This window comes from Gymnoscopelus braueri (genome assembly GCF_963280865.1).
Source record: "Gymnoscopelus braueri genome assembly, chromosome: 7".
NCBI classification, from domain to species: domain Eukaryota; kingdom Metazoa; phylum Chordata; class Actinopteri; order Myctophiformes; family Myctophidae; genus Gymnoscopelus; species Gymnoscopelus braueri.
Window position 1 is genome coordinate 1,601,983 of NC_137608.1, and position 26,477 is coordinate 1,628,459.

The following is a 26,477-nucleotide window of genomic DNA, read 5'->3' on the forward strand; positions in this document are numbered from 1 at the left end:
ATTTGGGATGTGCTTGCACTGTATTTTAATGATGTGATGCGCACATCGCTTAACACCTACACTATTAAGGTCACGTCACACAATGGACAATTGATCTGCATCTAGGCTAATTCCTATGTTAATGTACCTGGCGTGATTCGGGAGCCTTTGTAAACTTTGTTGAAGTGTGAATTTAAAGTAGTTTTAAATCTATGCATGTGCCTGCGCGTGCTCCTGGTCAAATAGCTTCTTGCACGCCGTGCAAGGCCGTCCAGTGAGCATTGCACCTGATAGAGTCATTTAATCTCTTATCTTATCTTAATTATCATAATGTGTCTAGGGTTCTTAACCTGGTTAAAATGTCCTATTAATAATGTCATATGGGCCTGTAATACTGTCATGTTAAAAGTACTCAGTACTCTGTACTCTCAGTCTCTCTGTCTGCCAACCAAGGTCAAATCCATGCTACAGGCTTTCTGTGACAATCTATTGTGTTGGGAACACGGTATCTGGGTGTTCTTTTCCACACTAATCCTTTCTTACAGCTGTCTTACACCCATGTCACCAAGCCTCCACTGACCAGTGGGTCAGAGCAAGATGTCAAACGTGTTGACCCAGACATGGGGACGCTGTTGTCCAGAGATAAACTGTCACACCATCATCCTCCATCATAATCTACCATCATCTACCATCATCAGACGACGACGTAACCATCGCTCTCATCCAATCCGAGAAGTCCACCTTCACCCGGAACCTCATCGATGTCACATCCTATGATGTCATATGTTTATGTTACTGGACAATGTTAAAAGCTCGTGCTTGCTCTGTTACACTACGGAGAGACGCGACCGGTGATGCGGACCTGTGATATACTGTAACCTTCTATTGTCTCTCTGATCTGAATACAAACATGTTTCCTTATACCCTTGGTTGCCTGTCTGAGTTTGGTTTTTCCTTATTGTCTCCGTGCTACAAGTATCTGTACTTTGTGTGGGTCATAGGGTGAAATTCAACTCCAACAATTGAATAGAGTTAAAAATAATAGAGAGGGCACCCGAATTCTCCTCCCATCCACTTGCATTGAGTTGCTCACCCAGCGCATGGGCCTATTTGAACCCTTCTTCCGGGTTTGAAATTTGGTGGGCGAGGCCTATTTGGGGCTCCAAACGCGTCACTTCTGTGACGCGTTTTGCGTCACAGTGACGCGTTTTGCGTCACAGAAGCGCGCAGCCCCGTGCGCAAGCTCGTGCGCATGCTCGTGAGTCGAGCCCATCGGTCGAAACCGTTTTCGCTCGTTCATGTATAGGTACTAAGCTGCAGTACCATGAATGGCCAGCATGTTCAATTGGCTTCAGTGAAACCACTGGGTTCTGGGGGCTTGATTGCACCCCTGGGGGTACTGAATCCAAATCTGCTGTATAGCCAGCTCAAAAATGGCTGCCAATACCTCAAAATTGTCCATTTAAAGATGGCGGCCACCACTATGCTGAAAAAAAAAAATATATAGGCCTATATATATATATATATATATATATATATATATATATAGAGATTCAGTATATATATATATATATATATATATATATCAAAAAACATCCTTTTGACTAAACAAGGTGGAACCTTGATTGAATTTAGCTTATCTAGGTTTGAATATATGGGGAATGCAATGCCAGTTGAGCTGGGCATAAAGCAGATTTGGATTCAGCACCCCTTTAAAAAAAATCACACCCTGTGTGAAGTGGGCGGTGTCTTGCTAGCTAATCACAATACTGAATGGAGTCAACCAATCATGTACAAAAAATAAATACATTTATTGAAACACTCTATGATGGAAGAAACCATAACTTTAAAAAAAACACACATGTGTCATGTGACACTGGCCAATCCCAGTCCTGAATAGACTGTGATTGGCCAATCACGGTGCAGGGTTAGGCGGGGTACATTTTTGGCCAATCACAGCGCAGGATTTGTTGTACAAATATCCAAACCTCACTTAAAAACTAAAGAACATGTATGCCCTAAATTAACACGATTTGCCTCTAAATAAGCACATTTTCTGAAATTCTGACTAGACTATTAACTCAAGTAGGCTACACATTTGACAGAGCAACTTACACTTGCACTTGAGTAAACATTTTACCAGGAGTACTGTATATACTCTGACTAAAGTTCTAAAATTCCTGTAACGTATAGTTTAATGGCTGCAGTGTTTGGTGTGGTGATCACAGAACGAAAAATAAGAATTGTACATGTTTTTTTTAGTTTTGGGTTTAATTTGTTTTTACAATGGAAAAACAAAACATTTAAATCATAGGCTACTGCTGAGCTTACAAGACGGTTTTCTGTAAAGCCAAGAATACACCAATGTATGTAACCTTGTTCGGAATATACTGTACATTTTGAATATAAAAATACTTCATGAATGAGTTAAAAACTGTAAAAGACACAGACAGTACATAAAAACAGGGAAACCAACGCATAATTGTTCATTTGCTTAAAAAAAACAAGGCAATAACATGAATTTCAACAAGAGAATCTGTTAATAAAGCCAACTATGGCAAGGACACCCACTTCCTTCTGAATAATAAGACTATAGCCTTAGTTATACTTTGTACTTTGCAGTAGAGTAGTCACACACCGAAACTAGCCGATCTACAAGCTATTCGGTGCATCTGCGCTACCAGGTATAACTCAGGCTTTTAACAAGTCTCTTTGCACACCTGTATGCCTAGGACAGATGCATCAAACTGAATCAAGAAAAAGCTAACAATTCTGCTCACTGTCATCACTTACGGTCAGCTATATAAAAAGGTGGGGCAACAGTTTTTTTATTGTTGTTAAAATAGGTGCTAAATAGCTCCATCAATATTGTAAAGTAACTCTATAGCAATGACTAATATCGGAATATAGAGCTTTAAAAAAAAAAAGTCAGCTATGCATTTCCATTAAATAAAGTTGACTGCAAGTGATGACAGTGTGGGACCTTCCTCGTTTGAACGTACGAGAGTGCAACTCTACAAATTGGCACCACAAAACCAACTTCAAACAGCAAATGATATAGTGAACGACACAAAAAAAAGAAGTAAAAGATGTACCCTACGTACATCAAAAACATTAACCTCTTTGACCCCAGCATTCATATTCTGAGGGGGGGGGGGGGGGGGGGGGGGGGGGGGGGGGAGACAATATCCAAAATTAGCCGATCTACAAGCTCAAAGCGTGTCACGTTCCGTCACGTTGTGAGCTTGTAGATCGGCTACTTTTGCCAAAGACATTTTGTGTAGAGGGGAAAAAAAGCTGTCCATGTACAGAGCCAACTGAGGTCCAATTTACTAAGTCAAGAGGGTTTCAGTGGTTAAAATTGTACCTGCTTCTTCACTGACCACATAATTGTATGAAACATTTAAATATTGCCAATTAGAAAAGGCACAATAAGTTCCACATCACAGTCACATTAGACTTGCATAAAGCAGTGAAATAAACACACTTCAAATCTATAAAACGTTTCACCCTGAGTGTCACAGAGGATGAAGAATCACACATGATAGTGAGGACGGGATTGTGGTGACTGGCAAATACACCCAATTCCTTTCTCAGAGAAGTCAGACCTAGAAAATACTGGATGTTTAAGGATATTTCACTTTAAAACACTTCTGGGGTCATTTTAATGTCGATATATTTAGATTTGATCAGACATACCCCCCTCCATTATAAACCCATTTTAACTTCAAACTCACGTTAAGAGACTCCTTGAAAACACACGTCCCTGCTTCTGGTGACTGATAGTCCTTTTAAATTAGAACATTTTAAAACATAAAAAATAAATTAAAAACGAATGCGAAAAATGTAGGTCTCATGCATTTAAGGACTGTCAGGAACCAGGGACGTGTGTTTTCAGGGAGTCTAAATGGTTAACATGGAGTTGAACAGGCTTATACATTATAGGGACGTGTCGGATCAGATTAATATCAAATATCTAAATATTGAATCAAGCAACAAGCAGCTCACCAAAGCCTGAGCAAACTTTACAAATTTTAAGTGAAATACCCCTTTAAGACCTTCCAGATACCAGATCAGTGACCAAATGAAGGCAGGAGAGGCAGAAGGAAGATTGAGACAGACAGGTGTCTCTCTCTCATGGCTCATGGACGACGGTCGTACTCGCTGACTTTCCTCTTGATGTGAGACAGTTTGGACTTCAAGTTCTTGCATCTTTTCTTCTTTAGCTGGTAGTCAGAAGACTGAAGAGGGGAATGATGACCATTTAGTTGACAAATATGCTTATTTGGTTGAGGAAAAACATCAATCTAGGGCTCGATCAGTCCATCGATTATTTTCTTAGCGATTACGGATTACTGAATTTTCTTTTTTCATAGAAACAAAAACAATGAATGTATCATGGATGGATTAACCACTCATGCGTTATGTTATACGCACAACAGTGTTGTGCAAAAATAGTGAAAATAGTAGATCTACAAGCTCACAAGGCGTCAGTGTGTAGATCAGCTATTTTCTATATTTTGATATATATATATATATATTTATTTATTTTTACTTTTCAACTATAATGACATGCCCTTAACAGGGGTCAATTATTAATCGTTTATTCTATTAAATTATCGATTATTTTTTGTAACAGATTTTTTGTATTCGATTAACTTTTCCCCCCCTATATAAATATCTAGAAAATAAGTGTTTTGATCTGACCACTTTAAATGATTCGTCAGATCGGGTGAAAAGCATGGTGTTTGTGAATGTGTGTGAGAGAGTTGGTGATGTGATCGTGCATGTTAAGCAGTGGGTGATGTGCTTCTGAAGATGCACATACCTTTTTTACATTCTTCAGCCTGGTGTATTCATCCATGGCATCCTGAGTTTCACAAGAAAACAAACAAGTTTGAAATATGCTCACAATATTCACAATATTCCATCAATATCAATATTGTGACAATAATATTGTTTAACCCTAACCCTTTAAGTAGATTGTTTTAATAAAATCTACTAAAAAGATTTCAAAAGGCATCTTATTGGGGTGCCTGGCCAAGACGCTGGACACTCTCTCACACACACACACACACACACACGCACCAGAAACTGGGGGCTTCCCTCTGGGTGTCGGTCCAGTTCTCTGTCCAGGTCAGCCAGGTGATTGTTGATGTCGTCCAGCTCAGCCTGAAGACTCTTATACTCCTGGTGGTCTCTGTCAAACTCCCTCTTATAGTCCAAGCGCTCCTTCTCATCCACGATAGGCGGGAAGTCACTGCAGTAACAGCACAATGTTACATTAAAAACGGGATAGAAACAGGATTTTGCAGTGTGTGTGTGTGGTGTGTGTTAGGCCTGTCCCCGACTAAGGATTTGTTTAGTCGAATCTAATTGGCGACTAATTGCCAATAGTTGACTGGCAGTCTCTCTCTGGAAGAGGTTGCACATGAACTCTGCAGCCGCACTGAGGCGCTCCAACACAAACAATACCAATACAAAGACGAGGAATAAGAAGAATAAAGTGGAAGTTACGTGTGGTTGCAGGTGTAGACTTGGCCAAAAAACTATTCAGAACATTTTTGGCCCTTAATGATTATTATTTATTTTTTTTCCCTCGGCTAGATTCGACTAAGAGACACGCAGTCGACTCGGACCCCCCGCGACTAACCAGTCGACTATTTGACTTAGTCGAGGTCAGGCCTAATGTGTATGTATGTATGTATGTATGTATGTATGTATGTATGTATGTATGTATGTGTGTGTGTGTGTATATATATACATACATACATACATACACACACACACCCTTACAGGACCAATTGGGCCCATAAGGGTACATTTGTATACTTACTAGTAAGTAGCATAGTACAAGTAAGTAGCATTGGGCCGTGATTCTCAAACATTTGAATGCCATTGAATTTGAAGGACCCACAAATTGATTCGTATTAGGCCATGGACCCCCCAGACCCCACATTGAGAACGACCAGTTCCCAATGCATGAGGTCCCATAGGTCAGGAGCCCATCTCCTGTTTCCATAGAGTGATGCGGCTTGATGTACATACACCCTATGAGCCTGTGTGCAGCCTTAGCCTTAGGTAAGGCTCTCCTGCCCGCTCCTAAAACTCCTCTCATTACTCGGGGCGATAAGGCTTTTGCGGCCGGGCACCTTGGCTTTGGAACGCGCTGCCTGAAGATCTTAGGCTCGCAAAATCATCCTTTAAAATCACTTCTGAAACCAGACTTTCATGTCAAGTCCTTTTCTTAGTGTTTTTTCTCTTACTGTATCTGAGTTTTATTCTTTGTACGTGTATATTTTATTTCTCTGCCGTTATTGATTGAGGTAAATTGTTATGTTACCCTCGGATTTTACTTTGCTGTTTTATCTATATGATTATCTCTTAAATGCTCTTTCACCTGGTTCTGTAAAGCACTTTGTAACCTTGTTTGACAAAGCATTTTACAGATAAAGTAATTATCATTAGTACAGCACGTCACTGTCCAACCCGTGATGCCGAGTGGCAAGCAGGAAGGCATTGGGTACCATTTTTATAGTCTTTGGTAAAACTTGGCTGGGAATTGATCCCCCAACCTCCCACTCTCAGGGCGGACGCTAAAACCACAAGACCACAGAGCTGGTCAGAGTTCAACTCACCTGTTGAAGTCGACATCGTCCAGTTCATCTCCAGACTCTGCATCGTAGTCCCTCAGTTTAGACTTCAGACCGCCCAGAGAGCTGCTTATTTCAGAGTCCCTGCAACCACAAACATGACATTATCATTCATCAAAACTTGTATCTACCTATAAATATATGAAGGAATCTCTGCATGCATGTAAAAATAAGTCCAGGAATTCTTGCTCGCTAAATGGTCCCCAAGTTGAGCAGTAAACCATGGATAAACAATTTAGGCATTTAGGGTTTAGCAGACACTTTTAACCAGACAACTTACAATAAACAAGGTAAACACATGCATAGAATGCGACACTGCGACAGTGTAGTGCCTCAGTAAACTAGGATCACGAGTAACCAAGAACCTACTGTAGCATCAGTCTAAACAATTACCGTACTATTAAAATAATAATCTGTACATTGAAACTACAGGATACCAGGTAAACAATGAACCTAGCATCTGTCTAAATAACCTGCTATCAAAACTTATTTTAACATTAATTTAACCGCAAAATAAGTGAAGACAGCGACAGTGTTTGACAGCGTGAAGACAGCGACAGTGTTTTTCCTCTGTAAGGAATGCTTTGTATGCAGCATTCTATTCTGTTTAGGAAATAGTTCTGCTTTGCCATGAAGCATGTGGGTGACATGGCCTACTTACTGTCTAAGTAAATGACCTGACTGACTGACTGTTTGTCTGTCTGTATGTACACAGATGGTGTTCACAAATGTGTGAAAACGCTGTTCACACATTTTCCCACAGGGCAATTAACCACTTAATTCATATTGTATCCTTTGTCAAGGTTCTCATCTACGAGCTTGCAGATCTGCTATTTTCGCTATGCTACTGACCTCTGCGTGCACTTGACCTACAAAAAGACGTTAGTTCCTGTTAACAACTGCAGTGTCACTCTAGGTAGACCATGAACCTGCTAAAACCCTCAGCAATAATTTAACTCAAGAGTGTACAAATGTTAACCCAATGGACCTTTATTGGTCCATTTGGTTATTTGTACATTTGGTTCATAACTATCAATCATCATGTGAGTCAATGTAACTCAGTGAGTGCTGCTATTTGACCCAAAGGTTTTATAAGTGAATGCAAAACATAAATATACTGCTGCCATTTGTTTCTAAAGTTTATCCAAGCTAACCTTTCCTACATGGATGTATAACTATTTCTGACAGCAAATGCACAATTCTTTTGTAAGATAGATTTCTTTAGGTTGCAATGTTTTCTCATGCCAATAAAGCCCCTTTGAATTGAATTGAAATGAGTACAAATGTATAAAACTAGAAGTTCTGCCCGCGTAGCGGGCAGAACTTCTACACACACACACACACACACACACACACAGAACTTCTAGTTTTAACTTCTAGTACCCCCCCCCCTAACCCCCCCAAAGCAACATCAGCAGCACACACAACATTCACCACAATGACAAACAAATTACGTCCACGCAAAAATAAGCGAGGGCTCGCTTATTTTGGGGTTCAAAAATCGTGGGATAAAAATTTCCCCAAAAAAGCGCATCGCGTCCTGCCGTCCTCCCTCTCTCTCCATCTCCTTGTCTCTGTCTCTCTCTCCCCTCTGGCCCTCTCTCTCTCCCTGTCTTCCTCTCTCTCCCTCCCTCGCTCGTTCCCTCTCTCTCAATTTCCCTCCCTCCCTCTCTTTCTCTCCCTCTATGTCTCTCTGTCTCTCTCTGTCCGTCAGCGAAAATTCTCTCGCTGTGTTTGGCTAACTATTCTCTCTCTCTCCCACCCTCCCCCTCTGTCCCTGTGTGCGCGCATGGCTGTCCCCCCGCCCCACCCCCACCACACACACACACACACACACAGAGACGTGCGTGGAGTGAAACAACTAAATTCTATCCAAACGATATGTTATAAGTGAATTCCGTGCCTCAAAGAAGAAGTTTGAGAGCGTTTTATAAGCTAAAGTAAGAAGTGAAGGCACTCGCACCCTGACTCGCACAAACAACAATGGCTGCCGTTCGTCTTTTGTCGGCTGCACTCGGAGCCATTCGGGCTCACTCGAACTCGCCACCTGATTGGCCAACTTTTGCTGTCAATCACAGAACGATGAGCGACGACGCTGATAGGCTCGGAGAGTGAGGTTGGGTTGTGTTGCCATGTCCAGGTGTTGTAAGCGTGAAGTGGGTGTAAATTGGTTAAAGAAAGTGCGTCGACGCATGCGCAGTGCGCAGCTTTGTGTTTTTTCATGAAGCTGGTTGCTTGTTGCTCGCGCACGATCTGGCAACAGCGGTGCATACGCATGCGCAGTGCGCAGTTTTTTTTCCCCAGGTACAAACACAGGTACAAACACAGGTACAAACACAGGTACAGCCAGTCTGCCAATTGTAATATAGATAGACCAGTATGGGTTAGTTCTGACCAACAAGACAATTATAACATGTCATTGAATGAGTTGTCATCTATATCTAAAATCATTCAGATAAATATCAATTTTGATATTTGATATTGATCTGTGAGCCGATCGGGAGTTTAAGACCAGATCTTTGAACCGCTCACACTAATCTGGAGAGATAATCACTTCCATGCTTCCTCGAAATTGGAACGCCCTCCCAATTGTCAGGAGGGGCATTTCCAACCCCAAATATCCAATAGGCTCTATGCACAGCAGCCATATTGAAAGAAATTGGGACCCCCAGAGGCAAATGTTTGCAAAAAAAACAAACATATTCAAAGATTTGCACAAATGGTCACGATCGTTTTTAAATAGCAGATACAAGCTCGTGCCACGCTATGAGCTTGTAGATCTGCTATTTTTGAATAGCCAAAGAAATCTAAAATTAAACGGATGCTTTCTCCGATCTTAATGGGTTAAAACAACCCCCGTACCCTGCCTTCACGCCCTCTGGCATTGCTCCCCCTGACATCCACAGAGCAGTCATCGCCATAGCAGAGTGCACAAAGCAGGCCTTGACAATGACTGCAATGCGGCACTCATTCCATGAGCGCTCCAGGACTAGTTTCTTGGACGCCACTGAAGAACATACCACCGCAGATTTGTGTTCTTGATTCGAAAGTGATAAAGAGTTCCCGTCTCCTGTATTAACCATGACCGGGAACGCATCTGCGTGTCATTTTAAGATTTATTTGGCTATTCAAAAATAGCAGATATACAAGCTCATAGCGCAGCACCGAGTGCTGAGCTACGAGCTTGTAGATCTGCTAATTATTTTTTTAATCGTGAAAATGTGTGAAATCTTCTTCTGGGGGATTCTACAAATGTCTTCTAAATCCTAACAGTTTTCTGAAAAGAATATTAGTGGTCCTCAAACCTTTTCATGTCAAGGACCCCCAAAATGATATGAATTTGGCCACAAACCCCCACCCCCCATCTCAAAGTATTTAGTTCCAGGGACCCCCATGAAGCAAAGATTTGAGTTACAAATGTTCCCTTCCCCTAAAAATACTTAAAATGACACAGATGTGTTCGGGGTCTTAATGGATTAATACTGTGTGTGTGTGTGTGTGTGTGTGTGTGTGTGTGTGTGTGTGTGTGTGTGTGTGTCAGTCATGTCTTACCCAGGCAGATAGAGGGGTTTGTTGTTGTCCAGCTGGTCCAGGTATTCTCTGGACGCTCTCACGTTGAAGTTACCGTCACTCACCAGAGCCTCTGGTTCACCAGACACATTATTCACCTACAGGACCAACACACAAAAGGAAGGGATCACATGTCACACACATCTAAACACACTCTGGGCTCCAATTTCAACCACTGGCTTTTCTCTTTTTAAGCCAAAGTGCAAAATTGATACAACCTAAAAAAGGTGAGGTCTGAATTCAAAAGGGTTTGTCAAAGACATTAGACATTTATTATTAATGACTTCCTGGTGTAAGAAGTGTAGAGGTGAATACTAGCAGACCAGACTAGGTCCGCTAGTATTCATCGCTAGACCAAAATGTATTCGCAAAGCCATTTTCATGTCAACATTTCACAGAAATATACACAGAAGACATGGTGTTTTTTTTTGTCTACAGTGCTTTAAAGTCTCCCTTTAAAGCACCGTTTCTCTAGCACCGAGTGGTCCATGGACTACTAGTGGTCCATGGGAACATGTTTTAAAATGAATAAAGAATTATTTAAATAATATTTCATGAGTCCATCAAATGAGTTTGTAGATCGGCTGTTTTCTGTGAGCAACCCCTGCGTTCAACTAAATATACAGTAAAAACAGCTTTATTTTCTGGTTAAAACGAACGTTATTTTGTTTTGGTAAAGCTCTATGTTCTGACCGTAATTCATTGCTATAGAGTGCGTGTTCAGTAACAGGGGACTCCAAGTGTTACAATTCTAAATGTGTCTGCTCATGTCTGTGTTTCATCACTTCCAATTGCACTTGTTTATCCTGCATCTTGGATGAGTTCTCTCTCCTGATTAGATTAAATTGCTATCCCGACCTAAAACGGTTATTTTCTGTTCATTAAAGAGCTGGAGAGACAGGGAGACCCTGAAAACAACACTCTATACCAATGAGTACTATCACAAAACTTTTTTTAGCACGTATTTTAACAAATAACTTATACTACCTTTAATAAGAATTAAAAACATTTAACAATATGGAAATGACGGTGATAGGATTGAGGATTATTCTAAAAAGAACTAAAATAGCTACATCAAAATAACAGGTAGAGAACCACACTTGTCCTAATGTGTCTTTAAGTGTTCGGTATGGTAAATATTGTGCACGGTGCATTATCCTGGCCAGGTCAGACCGGTTCCACGACTTCCAGTCCCCCCCCCCCCACCAACCCCGCCTGAATACCACAGATACTATCACAGTGACACAGACACAGAGTTTGAACACTAACATGACACACCAACTCCACTTTGAATAACAACAATGCTTTGAAGCACAAGCTGTTGTCGGCTCAGAGATTTGGTGTAGAGGGATATACCAACAGGCCTATTGTAGAGCCCTGGGTGAACCCAGTCAAATAGTACATATAGGGCAGTGGTGGAAAAAGTACTCAAATGTTGTACTTAAGTAAAAGTATCAATACTGCAATGCAGAAATAATCTGTGGGGGGTGGGGGTGGGGTTTGACAGATTTTCAGGAGTAGTTGGTGAAGAAATGCTCCCCTTCTCTTGAGCGGGTGGCGTTTTTCTTTTTCATTTTTTATCCACCCTCCAGGCAAGTCGAAAAAATAAACAAAACACAGGGTGAATGAGAGAGCCTCAGGAATGGATGCCCCACCCAGAAACTGGACATGAAACTCTTCCTTTCTCTGCCTGCGCTCACCTGACAAGTCACCTGGGGAACTCTGGGGGAAAACCGGTTCCAAATGTTACATTGAAGCGACGGCCATTGTAACATGTTTGAGATAACGGTTCCCACTATGGACCCCACCAGGTAACAAGACACTCATGTTTAACCACTTTAAACCCCCTGTGGTTGACCGGAGTCCCTCAGGGCTTTATACTAGTATCTTTTCTGTTATTGTGGGGAAGGCTTTCACTGAAAATAGCCGTTCAGATCTACAAGCTCACATAGGATATTTTTGGGAAGGAGATTTGGTGTTGATTGATTGATTGATTGAATACTTTATTAGTCAAAACTTTAAACAGCACGGAGGTACAGTAAAACATTTAGGCTAAAAGGAGAACACAAAATAGTCCAGGGGACAGGTTTCCATCGTGTGGTCTATCTATTCAATTAATCAACAGAGCACAGAATATTAACACAATATATGTCATCAACAAATAGCTATACTTCCAGAGGAGAAACGGTGGCAGTGTATGACCGGTCATGTCAATGGGATTTAATAACTAAGAGGGGGAAAAAAGAGCCAGCCAAGTACAGAGCTATGGTATTGAGGGTTAAAATACCGTCTGATAGTACAGATGAACAAGATGAAGCCAACATAATAGAAAAGATAATGTGTAAACAAATAAAAGCGACAACAAAAAAAGGTATAGTTTACACAACAGTGATGATAGTGCTGTCAAACAAGTTTATGAAGCCATCTATGAAAAGTGGGCTCTCTCTCTCTCAAAGACCCCTGTCTAAGCATTACTATGGAGTTTTATTTTACAATCAAAATTTGATTTTTAGATGAGCAACTGAAAAGTGGTCTGACCAGGGCAAACTGACAGTGTGTGTGTGATGTCACACAATCAGTGTTAATTTTGACAGCAAATATTGATTTAGTTTTAGTCATAGTCTTTTGATTCAAATTCCATTTAGTTTTAGTCATATTTTAGTCATCTGAAATGTTTTACTTTTAGTCTAGTTTTAGTCAACTAAATATAAAGTTGAATTAGTCGACTAAAATGTATTTTAGTGAGCCATGATGGCGTCATAATGCCTGATTTATACTTAGCTGCGGAAATAGCTGATCTACAAGCTCACAACGCATTGTGAGCATTTCATGGCAGCGTAGTAAGTTTGTACATCGGCTATTTCTGGAGCACTACACCTGGACCTGTCTTAGTTTGTATTTGTTGACAAAATTGTCAGTATATTTAGTCATAGTTTTAGTCATCATAGCTCAGCGAACATTTTTTGTCAACAAAATTAACACTGCACACAATCAAAGCCTCAGAGACAAGCATATACACCCGGTGTGAATGAATAAGCATGTCTTTACTCAGCCTTTGATTGGACAAAAGACCGACGAGGGACTGCCACATATACTGTATTTTCCAGAAGAGCTGATCTGCAAGCTCACAATGCATGCGTCACATCGCGACTGGCTATTTTCTGTGTTTTCCAAAAATGATTCAAAGTACAGTATAACATAGGGCTTAAAGTGGTTATGTGAACAGTCAGGATGGCACCGTGTGTGGTTTTCTCACCCATTCTCCAATGCTGTTAGGTAAGCCTGTGCCGTCACCGATGACCTTGACCTCCTCCCAGAGGACGCGGTCCGGGCCCCAGCGTCGCATCTGTGAACGCGTCCTCAGAGCAAACACCATCAGAATGATGAGAGCCACGAACACCAGGAAGCCCAGGACGATAGCTATGGCCTGTATGGTGGGACAGACAAACACCCAACATCATGAACATGGATACTGCAGCACTTCATTTATTCTCTAAAAACATTTTCATGCCAAATGTATACGCATTTGGTCGCGGACAACCTCAAATGGTGCCATCTTATAATGAGCATTAGTGAGGACCAATTAAATGAAGATAAGTTTGAAAATGGGTAAAGTGGCCCTTTACAGTTAAGTTTTTAAACTGGCACAAAAACCTTTTCAGATGGGATGTCTGTGGCCAAATACATATCAATTTGGGGTTCCTTGAACCACTGGTCTCGAGTTTCTCAAATTTCTCAAATTCTGCCCGAACCGGACCCGACGTTTTGGATGTGTTGGAGGCAGCTTTAAGTTAACTTTACTCAGGTATCTAGCTAGTCGCCGTCGGACCTTCCTAGCCCAAGTCATTAAATAAAAACAAGCAACAATGGCCAAAACACGATCGAAAATCGGTGAAAGTTGCCATTTTCAAGATGTTTTGGCCATTATCTCTGGAACGGAAGGTCCAGGTTCAGGTCCAGGTTAAAGCTCGTTAGATGCGTGACTTTGAGGACATTAAGTATATAATGACACCTTAATGGGCCTTAATTTTCAGGCCCGTTGAGAACTCTAGTCTAGAGTTATAATAGCAGTCACTGGATTATCAAACACTGGTCTTGCCCTGCTAGGTTTCCATACACACTGCTGTTTTGCATTATTTCTTTGTAATGTTTTAGGGCAGTGATTGATTGTACAATAGGCTCTAAATTGGGCGCCTTCCTTACTGCCTTCACATGTGTTACAAATTATACACATTAAGGCTCTGTTCCTTTTAGTGTAGCACAGTGGAGCCTAATTTCATGGACCCCCATAACTCTGAGTGTGTACAAATGGAACCAAATGGACCCTTACTTGCATGTGTACACTCTCAGAGTTACAAATGGATAAATTAACAGAGGTTTTTACTGTGTGTAAAACTGTGTGGAGGCTGGCTGGAAAAACACTGTGGTATGAAACAGCAATGGAATTTGAATGTCTCTAGCCCAAAAACGATAAAGGCCTTCTACCTATAAAATCCACCTAGAGCGCTTGGACCTGATTTTTTTTTATACATTTCTGACATAATTGTTCCCCTCTCCTGAACATTATTCCCTTCCATGAGCACCGGTTGTTTGAGGGATAGCAGTAGCGCTCCTGTAACTACTTTTTTTTGTTTGTATAAATGAGAGCTTGTAGATAATATAACATTATTAAATATATGACCTGTTTTGGCCATGCTACATTATGTTAAGTATTGGTACAGGTCATTTCTCCGAATATTTCAGTTATTTGTCATATCTGCTCTGTGCAATCTTTGCCTAAAAGTCAAACAGAAATGTGTTTTTTTTATTTACAATGCCCCCAATGTTCAATGACAAAAACAATGAAATCATTAATAGCAATTATTTGAATGACAATTAATCACCACAACTAAAATAGCGCCACTGTCGGTGGAAACTTCATAAGTCCAAAACAGTTACTCAGGATTCAAATAAAAAAAAATACGGTAAAAGTAGCAGATCCACAAGCTCGGCTTTTGTGTGACGCTGCAGTATGATCAAATCGGCCGTTAATTTACGAAGAAAACATGAAAAGTAAAAATATGGAGATAAAGAGGTTTCTGCCCCGACGGCGACGATATGCTGAATGTGACCGGTGTAGTCAGTCAGGCTCACCTCTTGTGGCTCCACCACACAGTAGTGGTACAGGTACTGGTTGATGAAGAGCCCCTGGGCCTGGTTCTGGTTCTGGTACTGCGCGCACAGCTGGCGGATCTGGTTGTAGTAGATGGAGCCCGAGCTCTGCGCCGTCGGGTTAACCGCCACCAGGTACACGATGGTCGCGATGATCATCAGGAACGCCAGGATGGCCGACACCACTGTGGACGCCAGGTAGAAGCGCAACGAGCGCGACGTGCTCTGCCGCGACACCACCAGGATGAAGATGACGAGCACGGCGATGAAGGTGACGCCGGCCACGCCGATGATGAAGCCTTTGCCGGACTTGGGGTCCATCTGACCCCCGCCGCTGCCGTACGAGCTGCCGCCTCCGATACCGCCGCTACCGTACGACGATCCCCCGCCGTAGGACCCTCCGGCGCCGTACGACCCACCGCCGTACGACCCTCCTCCGCCGTACGACCCACCGTAGCCCCCGCCCATGCCCGGCAGCATGCCCGCCATGCCGCCTCCGCCCATCATGCTCATGTCGTAGTCCCACGCCAGCGTGGACGCCACGCAGGCGAACACCGCCACGCACATGATGATGATGATGATGCTCATGATCTTCATGACGCCGGGAGGCGAGGTCCAGCGGTAGAAGTGCAGCAGCTCCTCTCCGGGGTAGTAGGAGAAGGCCGGGTTGGAGACGTGCTGGTCGCTCTGCTTGTGTCTGCTGCCATGGTGGTGGTGGTGGCTGTGCCAAGAGGCGGGTCAGGAGAGAAACGTTAGTGGAGTTTTAGCACACTGATCTCAAACTTTTTCATGTCAAGGTAGTACCCCCCAGCAGAGAACATTTATGTTAACATTTCCCAATGTACAATAAAAAAATAGCAGATGTACAAGTTCGCAGTGCACCGTATTAATGGATAACTTTTTTTGCATAGTTTTCACTGTTTCTTTTCAATTTCAGTTTAGTTTTTGATACGTTTTTTTTAAAGTGGGGTTGCTTGTTTAGTTGTTTCAGTTTCACTGTTCAATGTAAGTCAAAGGGGAGAATATTTTGGATGATGAATTTCAAACAACTATTGCAACTATACGCTGGAGGCATTGTATACAGGTACTGTTGGGATGAGTGCATTTAAAAAAGGACCATACTGGCATCTACAATGACAAATGTCATTGTCTCTGCACAACTTCAGTCATATATGATACATAAATAGACCATTTCCCGTTAAAAGCTGTCTCCAAAGTTATTAAAGGTTCCGTATGGTTAAAAATGTTTTAGTTTTTCTGTGTTTTTGCCCTCAGGGGAGCTGATTTAACAGTGGAACTTCAGGAAGCCGTCAAGGATTCTGGACGTACAGTTACTAACTGGAATGAACTGTGTTTTAACCCTTTCAGACCTGGAACGCATCTGTGTCACTTTAGAGTTCCTTGGCTATTCAAAAATAGCAGATATACAAGCTCATAGCGCTGCACCGATCTGCTATTTTTGAAGAATAAATTTGTTGGTGTTTTTTTTTTTTTAAACTGTTAGGATTTAGATTTTTTTTAAAGAATCGCCTCAGGTCTTAATGGGTTAATATGAATGCTCCTTACATACATTGTATGACTCTTAAAGCACAAAAGTTTTTACATCTAGTCTAGTCCAGTGACAGTCTACCTTCACTTAATGCGGCCCGCAGGTTAATATCTCAATACTGATAGATATAGTATTGATTTCAGCTGTTACAATTGCAAACATGGCCTGGGCCGTAGCGCGATGGTCCAGGCACCCTAGGCTGCAATGCCAGCCTGACGTCAGGTGCGTTCGGAAATACAGTTCTGAGCGCACTGGCCAATAATAGGCGAGTGCGCTCCGGTGCGCAATTTCCGAACACACCCAACGTGTTGCGGGTTCGACTCCCGTTCCTGACGACCTTTGCTGCGTGTCACCCCCACCCTCCCCATCTCTCTCCCCATTTCCTGTCAGCCTACTTTCCCTATCCCTCTCTAAAATAAGGCATTAAAAAAAGCCCCCAAAAATATATATTAAAAAAAAAACAATCGCAAACATGACCCGCTTTAATTACTTCAGTCTATATTAGTAGATTAATGAGTAGTAATAAAGTATTCAAATTCTATTCATATCTTTTTTATGTCCAGTGTATTTGTATTTAAGTTCATAAAGTTAAAGTACAACTAAATGCATTTGAAATTAAATACAAATGTTACTTTTCAGGATTCCAAATAAAAAAATGGCAAAAAATTATCCGAATTCTAATTCAAAAATAGCAAAAATGGCAGATCTGCAAGCTCAAAACGCGTGGCACTGCGACGCGTTTTGAGCGTGTAGATCTGCCATTTTTGCTACTTTTGTGTGACATAGAATGGCCGACAGTATTATGCAATGTGGCCCTCATGAGTGGAGTGAGTGTGGAAATATAGTGGCCCTCTCCATCATCAAAGTTGCCCACCCCTGACCTAGACAATGCTAACATTTGGGGATCAATTCTACAGGTTATGGATTATGGATTAATCTCCTTTAAAACCTCCATTAAAAACAAAACTGTAACTTTGACCAAAATTAAGCACACAATTATTATTTTTTGATGACCTGCAGTATCAAACAAACCACATGTTTTGGAAAATATATAAATATATATAAAAATATACTTGACAATATAAATATTGTCAAGTATCCCCCAGCGGTCCTTGATGGGGTTTCCAGGGTTGTCCACAACAAAATCAGTTAACTACTTTAACCCCATTTCATACTTAAGGTATTTGAAAATAGCAGATCTACAGGCTCACAACAAGTCGCGTTGTGCGCTTGTAAATAGGCCATTTTCAAAACATGATTTTTAATCCTTTAAAAAAAAATATTTAACACAAAATCTTCTCTTATGGGGGTCCCTGGTTCAAAATCTTTTCAGATTGCTGTCCGCAATTCTCAATGTGGGGGTCCTTGATATTAATAAGTTTGAGAACCACTGGGATAAACGTGCTTGACCCCCACTATGATCCTTTAGGTAGAAAACTGGTTTACTGTAGATGTTAAGAGAACAGAGAAGTTGGAGATCCAGTTACTGTGCCCATATACAGTAGGTGCACTAACTGGCTGTTCCATCACAGTCACTTGATTGATGTACTGCGCCGTTTCCCAAACAGTGGGTCGGGACCCGCTTGTGGGTCACTGACCGAATTTTGTGGGTGGCGAGTAAATATCCATTTAAAACATTTTTTATTTAAAAAGATTGTCTAAATTAAAAATATATATATTCGCAGTTAAAAACTAATTCTAAAATATTTCAAAAGAATTTCATGAATACATTTTTTTTTTTTTAAAGAAATCCCTTAAATTACACAAATGTAACTTTTAGGAAGACGTGAAAATAGACGATCTACCGCATTGTGAGCTTGTAGATCTGCTATTCTCACTAGTTTGTGTCCCGAGTAAACCTAACATTTCTCTTCTGAGTCTCAAGCTAAATAGTTTGGGACAGGTTAGCTTACTGTCTGTGGTGTCCAGGCTGATAGGGTGGGGGGCTTTTATGAGATGGCATAGCCTACTGGGACCACCGCTATACGGGAGCACTGCAGTTTCTGCTCACCAACACTGCCAAAACAAAAAAAACAAGAAAACATTCACAACCGTCAGTGACATTCAGAAGAATCACACCACAATGAAACAGTTCAGAAGTCAAGCAGTGTTAAATATCAGAAGTGGTTGTGGCCACACAGCCCTTTCCTTAAACATTATTCAAATATTGACCCTTTTCATCTTTATTCTTAGACAATTCAATAGGCACAACATAACTCAACTCACTGAGCTTTTGTTTGAGGGGAAAATAAAGGTGTGCGCCAAGTGGGTCAAGTGACTTTCTTGCCATGTTTGTCTAGTTTAACAAGTAGCTGACAAGTCAAACTAGAGACTATTGAGCTACTGTGTGGCCTACACCAGGCCGCGACCCAACAAAATTATTTATTTTAACTAGTGGGGACCCCCCACCCTGGTCCCTGACACACACTTGGAATTGTAGGCATTACATTTTGACTCAGTTCCACAGATAACAGACAGTTCCACAGACAACGCCTCGCGGAGGCGTTGTGAGCTTGAAGATTGGCTATTTTCACAATAGCAGATTGGCTATTTCCACAGATTGGCTATTTCCACAATGTTTGGTGTTTCTCATGCAATATTTGACAATTTGGTATTAAAAAAAGTCTTAAAAGTCCTTAAACTGTAACTTTAAAAATGTGCAAACACCCTACACTTATACTGTATGTTGGTTTGTTTACTGTTGAGTGAGAAAACAATGTTGCACACTAAGCCAATCATCTGGGAACCCCCCCAAAATAATGCCACTTTTGTAACTTTTTTCAATGTAACTTTGAATTGCCCACAGTCCTAAGACCTTTATCTGTTACCCCAAAAAATTGTACACTTAATTGTGAACGTGTCAAATGGAATAAGCACCTAAAATACCTTTTCTCTTGTCCTTGTGATTATGAATGTTCATTGGATAGTTTGTGTTGCAATGTTCCACACAAGTGGAAAGTAAAGTAGTTAGGCCTAAATAATATCATCATTAGCCTTGGATCAAAACTACCATGTTTTTTTTTCATAGAATTTGACATTTGAATATCATATATAGGAAAGTAAAAGTCAAAATACATCCATGATAGTCTTGATCCAAGGCTATATCATTATACATGTATTTAAAGCAAAGCTTAGGAATCCATCAACATACAGTACATAGGCCTATAAAGAGTAGCCTATACCGTTTTCCTATTCAAGCCAACAGCCTACATCAGTGGTTCTCAACCAGTGGTCCGGGGACCACCAGTGGTCCTTGAGGGGGTTCCAGGTGGTCCCCAGCTAAATGGAGAGTTTGGTAACCAAATGGACCCTTACTAGATAGATCTTTAACTCTTGAGCGTAAAATGAAACCCATTTGGTTTCATTTTATGCTCTCAAGAGTAAAATTATTGTTAAACATCTGCATTACTTAAAGAATTGCCATTTTGATCAACGTTTGCCTGTTTCTCCTGTACAACATCATAGCATGGAATTGTGGACAACATCTCATCCAATGATAAAATATTCTTAAGTTTTGGGTCTGAGAGTCTAAATCTCATCAAATGGTGGTCAGTGGCTCAAATGCTGAATAAATAATGGACCTTGATATGAAAAAAGGTTGAAAACCACTGGCCTATCCATGAGAAGCCAATACAGGTAGGCAGCTGATATTTTATTAGAACAAATAGAATATAATAGCCTATAGGATAAATACAAATGAAGAGAATACAACAACACAAAGTAGGTCTATGCAATCAACATATTACGATTACAATATGTTTTTCTTTTTCTATTTAGTGAAAAGGGCCATATCACTGTGGCTGCCATTAATTGATTACAATTACATTAGTGACATCTGGTGAGAAGGGCTTTAAACCACTCTTTCCCAAACACTGGGTCACGACCTATTTGTGGGCCGCAGACCATTTTTTATGGGTCACAGGTATAGGCTAAAAAAAATATCCCCCTTTTTTTTACTATATTAAAAAATATATATATATTTTTTCAAATGATAAAAAAATATGTATAAAACGTTTCCCGTTTTAAAAACTCTACATTTTTTAAAACAAAAAAATACAAGAAGTTCCACACACTTTTAAAACCATTAAAGTAGTGAAAATGTAAGATCTACAAGCTCACCACAAGTCACATCGCAACAAGGCTATGCTATATAAAATATATATATGTACATTATTTCAAAGAATAAAAACATTTAAAAAAATCTAACGTTTTTAAAAACAATTCTATGAATACAATTTAAAAAATTAAGTTCCATACACTTTTCAAACCTTTAGAGAAGAACCACGCTCATCACAAAGCAAACGGTTGGCAACTAACAACTAACAGGACAAAAAGCATGTCTAGATCTCCATTCTCCAAACAACATAAATTGTTTATAATTATAAATGATCGATCTCTATAAACATTGAAGTTGTTATCCTACCTTTAAGAGAAGGAGATCTCCTGGTTACGGTGTGAATGAGTGTAATCCACTTGATTTAATCGATCCCTTCACACAAACAAACTCAACCTGCTCCGTGGAGATGTGATCATCATCTGCCTGTCTGTCCGTGGCGTGAACGCGCTCTCAGTGATACTCAGTGGTGGAAAGTACTCAAGTACTTTTACTTATGTAAAAGTATCAATCCTGCAATGTAGAAATACTCACAAGTAAAAGTCCGGAATTCAAAATGTACTTGAGTAAAAGTACAAAAGTATTGGTGTCAAAATGTAGGCTACTAGACTACATAAAGTCCTACCAAAAGTAGAAAGTACTTATTATGCAGAATTTCAAATGATCGAAATGTATAAAGGGCTGAAGTAGTTAATGTATGTTTTGTAATAATAATCTAAATCCACAAAGTAACTAAATAGGTAACGTTTTCAAATAATTGGAGTTGATTAAAAGTATAATATTTGTTTCTGAGATGTAGCGGAGTAGAAGTAAAAGTATTGAAAATTGGAAATACTCCAGTAAAGTAAAAAATACCTCAAAATTGTACTTAAGTACAGTACTTGTCTTGAGTAAATGTACTTAGTTACTTTACACCACTGGTGATACTCCAGTGCACCTGTGCGCAACGCGCGTCACCGCGCACAGAGGAGATGTCAGTATCAGTGTTGCCAGATTTCATTTGCAAGAGAAATAAGCAGCCAGGTCTATGAAAAGAAAACAAGCCCAAAAGAAGGGACTAGAGGCCAGTGGTTCTCAACCTGTGGTTCGGGACCATAGAGTTATGGTCGGGACCCCCGGGTTCCCCACATGATTTGGGGGGGGGGGGGGGCAGGGGGGTCCCCAGATGACAGTAAAGCGACAATTTAAGGACTTTTAAGACATTTTTAATACCTAAAAAAACATTAAAAGTCATCATTAAAACTATACTATAAACATTGGCCAAATTGTCAAATAATATAAGAAAGAGGCAAAAATGTTCAAACTAAATGTAATGCCTCAACTCCTACAATTCCAAGTGCTCGTCAGGGTGGGGGATCCCCAGTTCAAATTATTCTGGGGGGTCACGGCCTGAAAGGCTTGAGAATCACTGCTACAGGCCAAATGACATGAGCACTTTATAGACCTATTAGACCGATCTACAAGCTCACAAAAATGGAAACCTTTTGAATATTTTTTGAAACATTTTAACAACACAAATCTGGTACGGGGGTGTCACTGGCACAAAATCTTTTTAGACGAGGTGGTCCGTGAACAAATACATATCAATTTGGGGTCCTCGATATGAAAATGTTTGAGAACTACTGGTTTAAACAACACTAGGAAACAAGCCCCAAATAAGCAACTACACTTTAGAAACAAGCCCAAAAACCTCAACTAGTTTACAAGCAACTTTACTGAAAAACAAGCCCGAAGTCACTTATTATAAGCAGATATGGCAACGTGGGTTAGTATCACCCATCCCCCATCCCCCATCCATCCATCCATCCTTCCAGCCATCCATCCTTCCAAGGCAGGTCAAACAAAGCCACCCAACCTGTCCTTAAAAAGCAGGCCTTCATTCCAAGTGGTTTTAAAAATCCTTAGTGTTAATTTAACTCTGAGAGTCTACAAATGCAACCAAATGGACCCCGTGGGTCCACTCTCAGAGTTGCAGGTCCATTTGGTTCCATTTTTAAAGGTATATAGGCTAAAGTGATATTTGTTTTTGCCTAATAATTGCTGTATAGAGCAGGGGTATTCGATGCTTTTCAGGACCCCTTAGCTGAGAGAAAGATGAAGCAGGGACGCCCACTACATATTGTATAAAATGATGTTGCAGATATGTTAGCTTCTCATAGATTTCATATAGCTTGAGATTCATAGACTTGTTTGACATCACTGTCATCAGTGTTGGATTCACCAAACATCTTTGCTGCGAAGCGTTGTGAGCTTGTATATCTGCTATTTTCGGCTAACGTTCCCCTCTGAAAAGGAATTCTAGGGTTCAAGTGGTTAATGTAAAAATAAACGTTCCTATCACACAACCATTGGGTGGCCCCCCTGTAGTAACTCTGAGGACCCCCTAGGGGTCCCAGACCCTCTACTGAAGACCCCTGCTATATAGTGTTCAGTAACAGGGGTCTCCCCTTCTCTCCAGATCTTTATAAACTGAAAACACATTTTCAGATGGGCCAGCAATTCCGTCCAATTCCAGACACTCCCCATTTATTTTGTTTCAATTTAAAATTTGTCTGCTCATTTATTTTGTTTCATCACTTCCAATTTCTCTTGTTTATCCTATCCTGTATGAGGTTTCTCTCCTGATTGGATATAAATGGTATACCAACCTGACAATACATTTTCTGTTTAATAAAGAGCTGGAGAGACGGGGAGAGCCCTGTTAATGAACAACTACTGTAAAGAGCTATTTAACACTAACAACAATATCACTTACTGCACCTTTAAATTAGGCTTTGACCATAGGCCTATAGTACAATTAGTGAACCAGCACACCGGACAACAATCTAAAATTATTCTCATTTTTAAATAAACAACTATATAACTAATGATTATTGTCACGGTATTATTCACGACTGGACCTTATACAAATATTAATGTGCAAAATAACTTGTGTGTCCCTGTTCTCTTTAAGCGTTCCATGTCATCCATTACTACAACATACTGCTGTGTCAAGCGACGCCCAGGGGGCACGAGAGACAAGTTGTGTAACATGACTCTGTATGCTTTGAAAAGAAAGAGTTTACACATCAGCCACTAAACCGGTCCTCCTGCTGCAGGCTATACAATAGCAGCCATTTTACCATGGTTTTAGCATAACAGGTGGAGTGGCACCATGTGAACTGGAGTAATGTGCAGGTGCTTTTAATGCACCGTTTCCCAAGCTGGGGGTCAGGACCCATGTTTGGGTCACGGAACAAGTTTTTATGGGTCGCGAGTAAATATCCCCCTTTTTTCTTTTCCTATATTCAAAAGTATATATATATTATTTAAAAAAAAAGTTTAAACAAAGAAATCACAACTTTTCATCAATTCAACAATTCAACATTTTTCTAAAGTAGTTAATGAAGGAAAAGTTTAAGTAGTAGTGAAAACAGCAGATCTATAAGCTACTGGTGAGCTTGTAGATCTGCTCTTTTCACTAGTTTGGGTTTCAGGCAAACATCTAATTTCTCTTTTGGGTCTTGAGTTAAAACGTTTGGGAACACATGCTTTAATGTACACCAGGGTTTCTAAAACTTTTTTTGTGTCAAGGACAAGGACCCCCCAAATTGATATGTATTTGGCCGCGGACCCCCTTCTGTTTTGTGCCAGGAACCCCCAGAAGAGAAGATTAGTATTAAAAAATATATATATATTTTTTTTTAATAGCAGCTGTACAAGCTTGCAGCGCTTACATCTGCTATTTTTGAAGAGCCAACGTGTAAATGTATAAAGTGGTTAAAATGATTGTGATGTTGTATCACAATTAGCTGGGGACCCCCTTAATTTCCCCCATGACATCATTAAAGGTATCCATCTATCCTCTACCTTCTCATAAAATGCTACAAAATGATCGAGCTTCTATGAAAAAAATATGTCACCTATAAACCTCCTCTCGGATTTGAATTACCAAATGTTGAGTTATATCACATATCTTTTGCCATTCGCTCACTTGTTAGATGGTTTTCCCAAGAAGAGAATATCCCATGGCTTATGATGGAACGAAGTATAATTACCCCCTACAAATTAAATGAAGTTCTGTTTAGTGGTTTGTCCAAAAGATGCTGCCAGTCAAAATTTGGCCCTATCATATCTCACCCTATTTACATATGGGCAGCAAGCTGAAAAAATTGGAAAGTGGAATGTCAGATGGCATACACATACACCAATCTTTAAAAATATGTCATTGTGCTTGGAGCGCAAACCCTTGGTCTTTCCATCTTGGTCCAGCTGCGGCATCCATACTTTTTCTGATGTATTTAATAATGAGGGTGTAAGATCATTTGACGATCTCAAGAACAGTTATGGTTTACCATCATTTTCTTTCTTTTTTTATTTACAATTAAGGGCAGTCATTCAAGCACAGGGGGTTCTGTGGAAAAATGCTCTACCTGTACATACACTCTTTAATCATATAACTAGTGTTCCTAAATGTGAGGGTTTTGTGTCTTATTTGTATAAGAAGTTGAGAGAATCCACATGCCCGCCAATGGGTGTGTCTACGGTCTGGAATGTTGACTTAAAAAATTGGCAGTAGTCGGTCATTTGGAAAAGAGTTTGGGAAAATGTGTCTCTCTCATCACGAAATTATAACTAATTACAACTCAAAATGTTGAGTTGTAATTGTGTAACATTTTCAACTCCAGCTCTGTACAACTTCCATTTGCATACTATGTAACAATAACAAACTGGGAACATATATGCACATGATGTGGGAGTGTCCAGATGTGAATTACTTTTGGTTCAGAGTTTCACAAGTACTATCTGAGGTAATGGGAATTCTTATTCCCCTCTTGCCTAATATTTTAATGTTGAATGATGATTCAGCGATCGGGTTGACGATGCCACAAAGAAGACTCTTGCTCTTAGGGCTGACAGCTGCAAAAAAGCTGCTGGTCCTAAGATGGAAACCTCCCCATAAACTAGATGTTTCACAATGGATCTTCGCACTAATGGACATGATCTCTTTGGAACTCTCTATAGCTCGAACCAATGGGGCAAAAGAAAACATGCTTGATATCTTAGCCACAGCACTGGAGAAACGTAAATCATGCTATTAACATCATACATACTTATTATCTCTTTCCTTTTCTTTTTCCAGCGGTTTTGTACCTGTATTTGATTTGGGTTTTTTTGCCGTATTTACTTGATATACTAATTTATTTGTCCTTTCTATGCTTTTTCAACCTGTGGGCCATGTAGGGTGGGGAGTAGGGGAAATTCTTAACTGGAGGGACAAATAAGAACCCCTTGTTGGGCAGTTCAAATATACATTGGAATTGCCAAATCATGGCAGTAGTACTGTGCAGCTGACATGCTTGTTCAATCCTCCAGCTATGAAAACAAAATTAAAGGGAGGGTAAGTGATATTTTGTGGTTAAAACAAAAAGTATTTTGTTAAAAGGTTAAAATACTATATTCTGATAGTAATCATTGCTAT

The 26,477-nt window shown here is 40.4% G+C and overlaps 1 protein-coding gene across 1 annotated transcript; it reads right to left on the reverse strand.

Moving 5' to 3' along the window:
* Positions 1 to 3,158: 3,158 nt before the first annotated feature.
* oclnb (occludin b) lies at positions 3,159 to 21,434 on the reverse strand. The gene is made up of 9 exons (XM_080432071.1): positions 21,326 to 21,434; positions 18,816 to 18,918; positions 15,336 to 16,074; positions 13,459 to 13,629; positions 10,185 to 10,300; positions 6,618 to 6,716; positions 5,068 to 5,239; positions 4,808 to 4,849; positions 3,159 to 4,220 (listed from the first exon to the last, which is right to left on the reverse strand). Exons 2-9 carry the CDS (start codon positions 18,863 to 18,865, stop codon positions 4,122 to 4,124), a joined length of 1,488 nt encoding a protein of 495 aa, XP_080288197.1. The 5' UTR covers positions 18,866 to 18,918; positions 21,326 to 21,434; the 3' UTR covers positions 3,159 to 4,121.
* Between the last annotated feature and the right edge of the window lie 5,043 nt (positions 21,435 to 26,477).

Coding starts and splice junctions, on each gene's coding strand:
- oclnb (XM_080432071.1), bottom strand. CDS start 18,865: ATGCCATCTCATAAAAGCCCCCCACCCTATCAGCCTGGACACCACAGA. Junction 16,075..18,815: donor CAGCCTGGACACCACAGACA/GTAAGCTAACCT, acceptor CTCTTGGCACAG/CCACCACCACCACCATGGCA. Junction 5,240..6,617: donor GACGATGTCGACTTCAACAG/GTGAGTTGAACT, acceptor CTGTTACTGCAG/TGACTTCCCGCCTATCGTGG.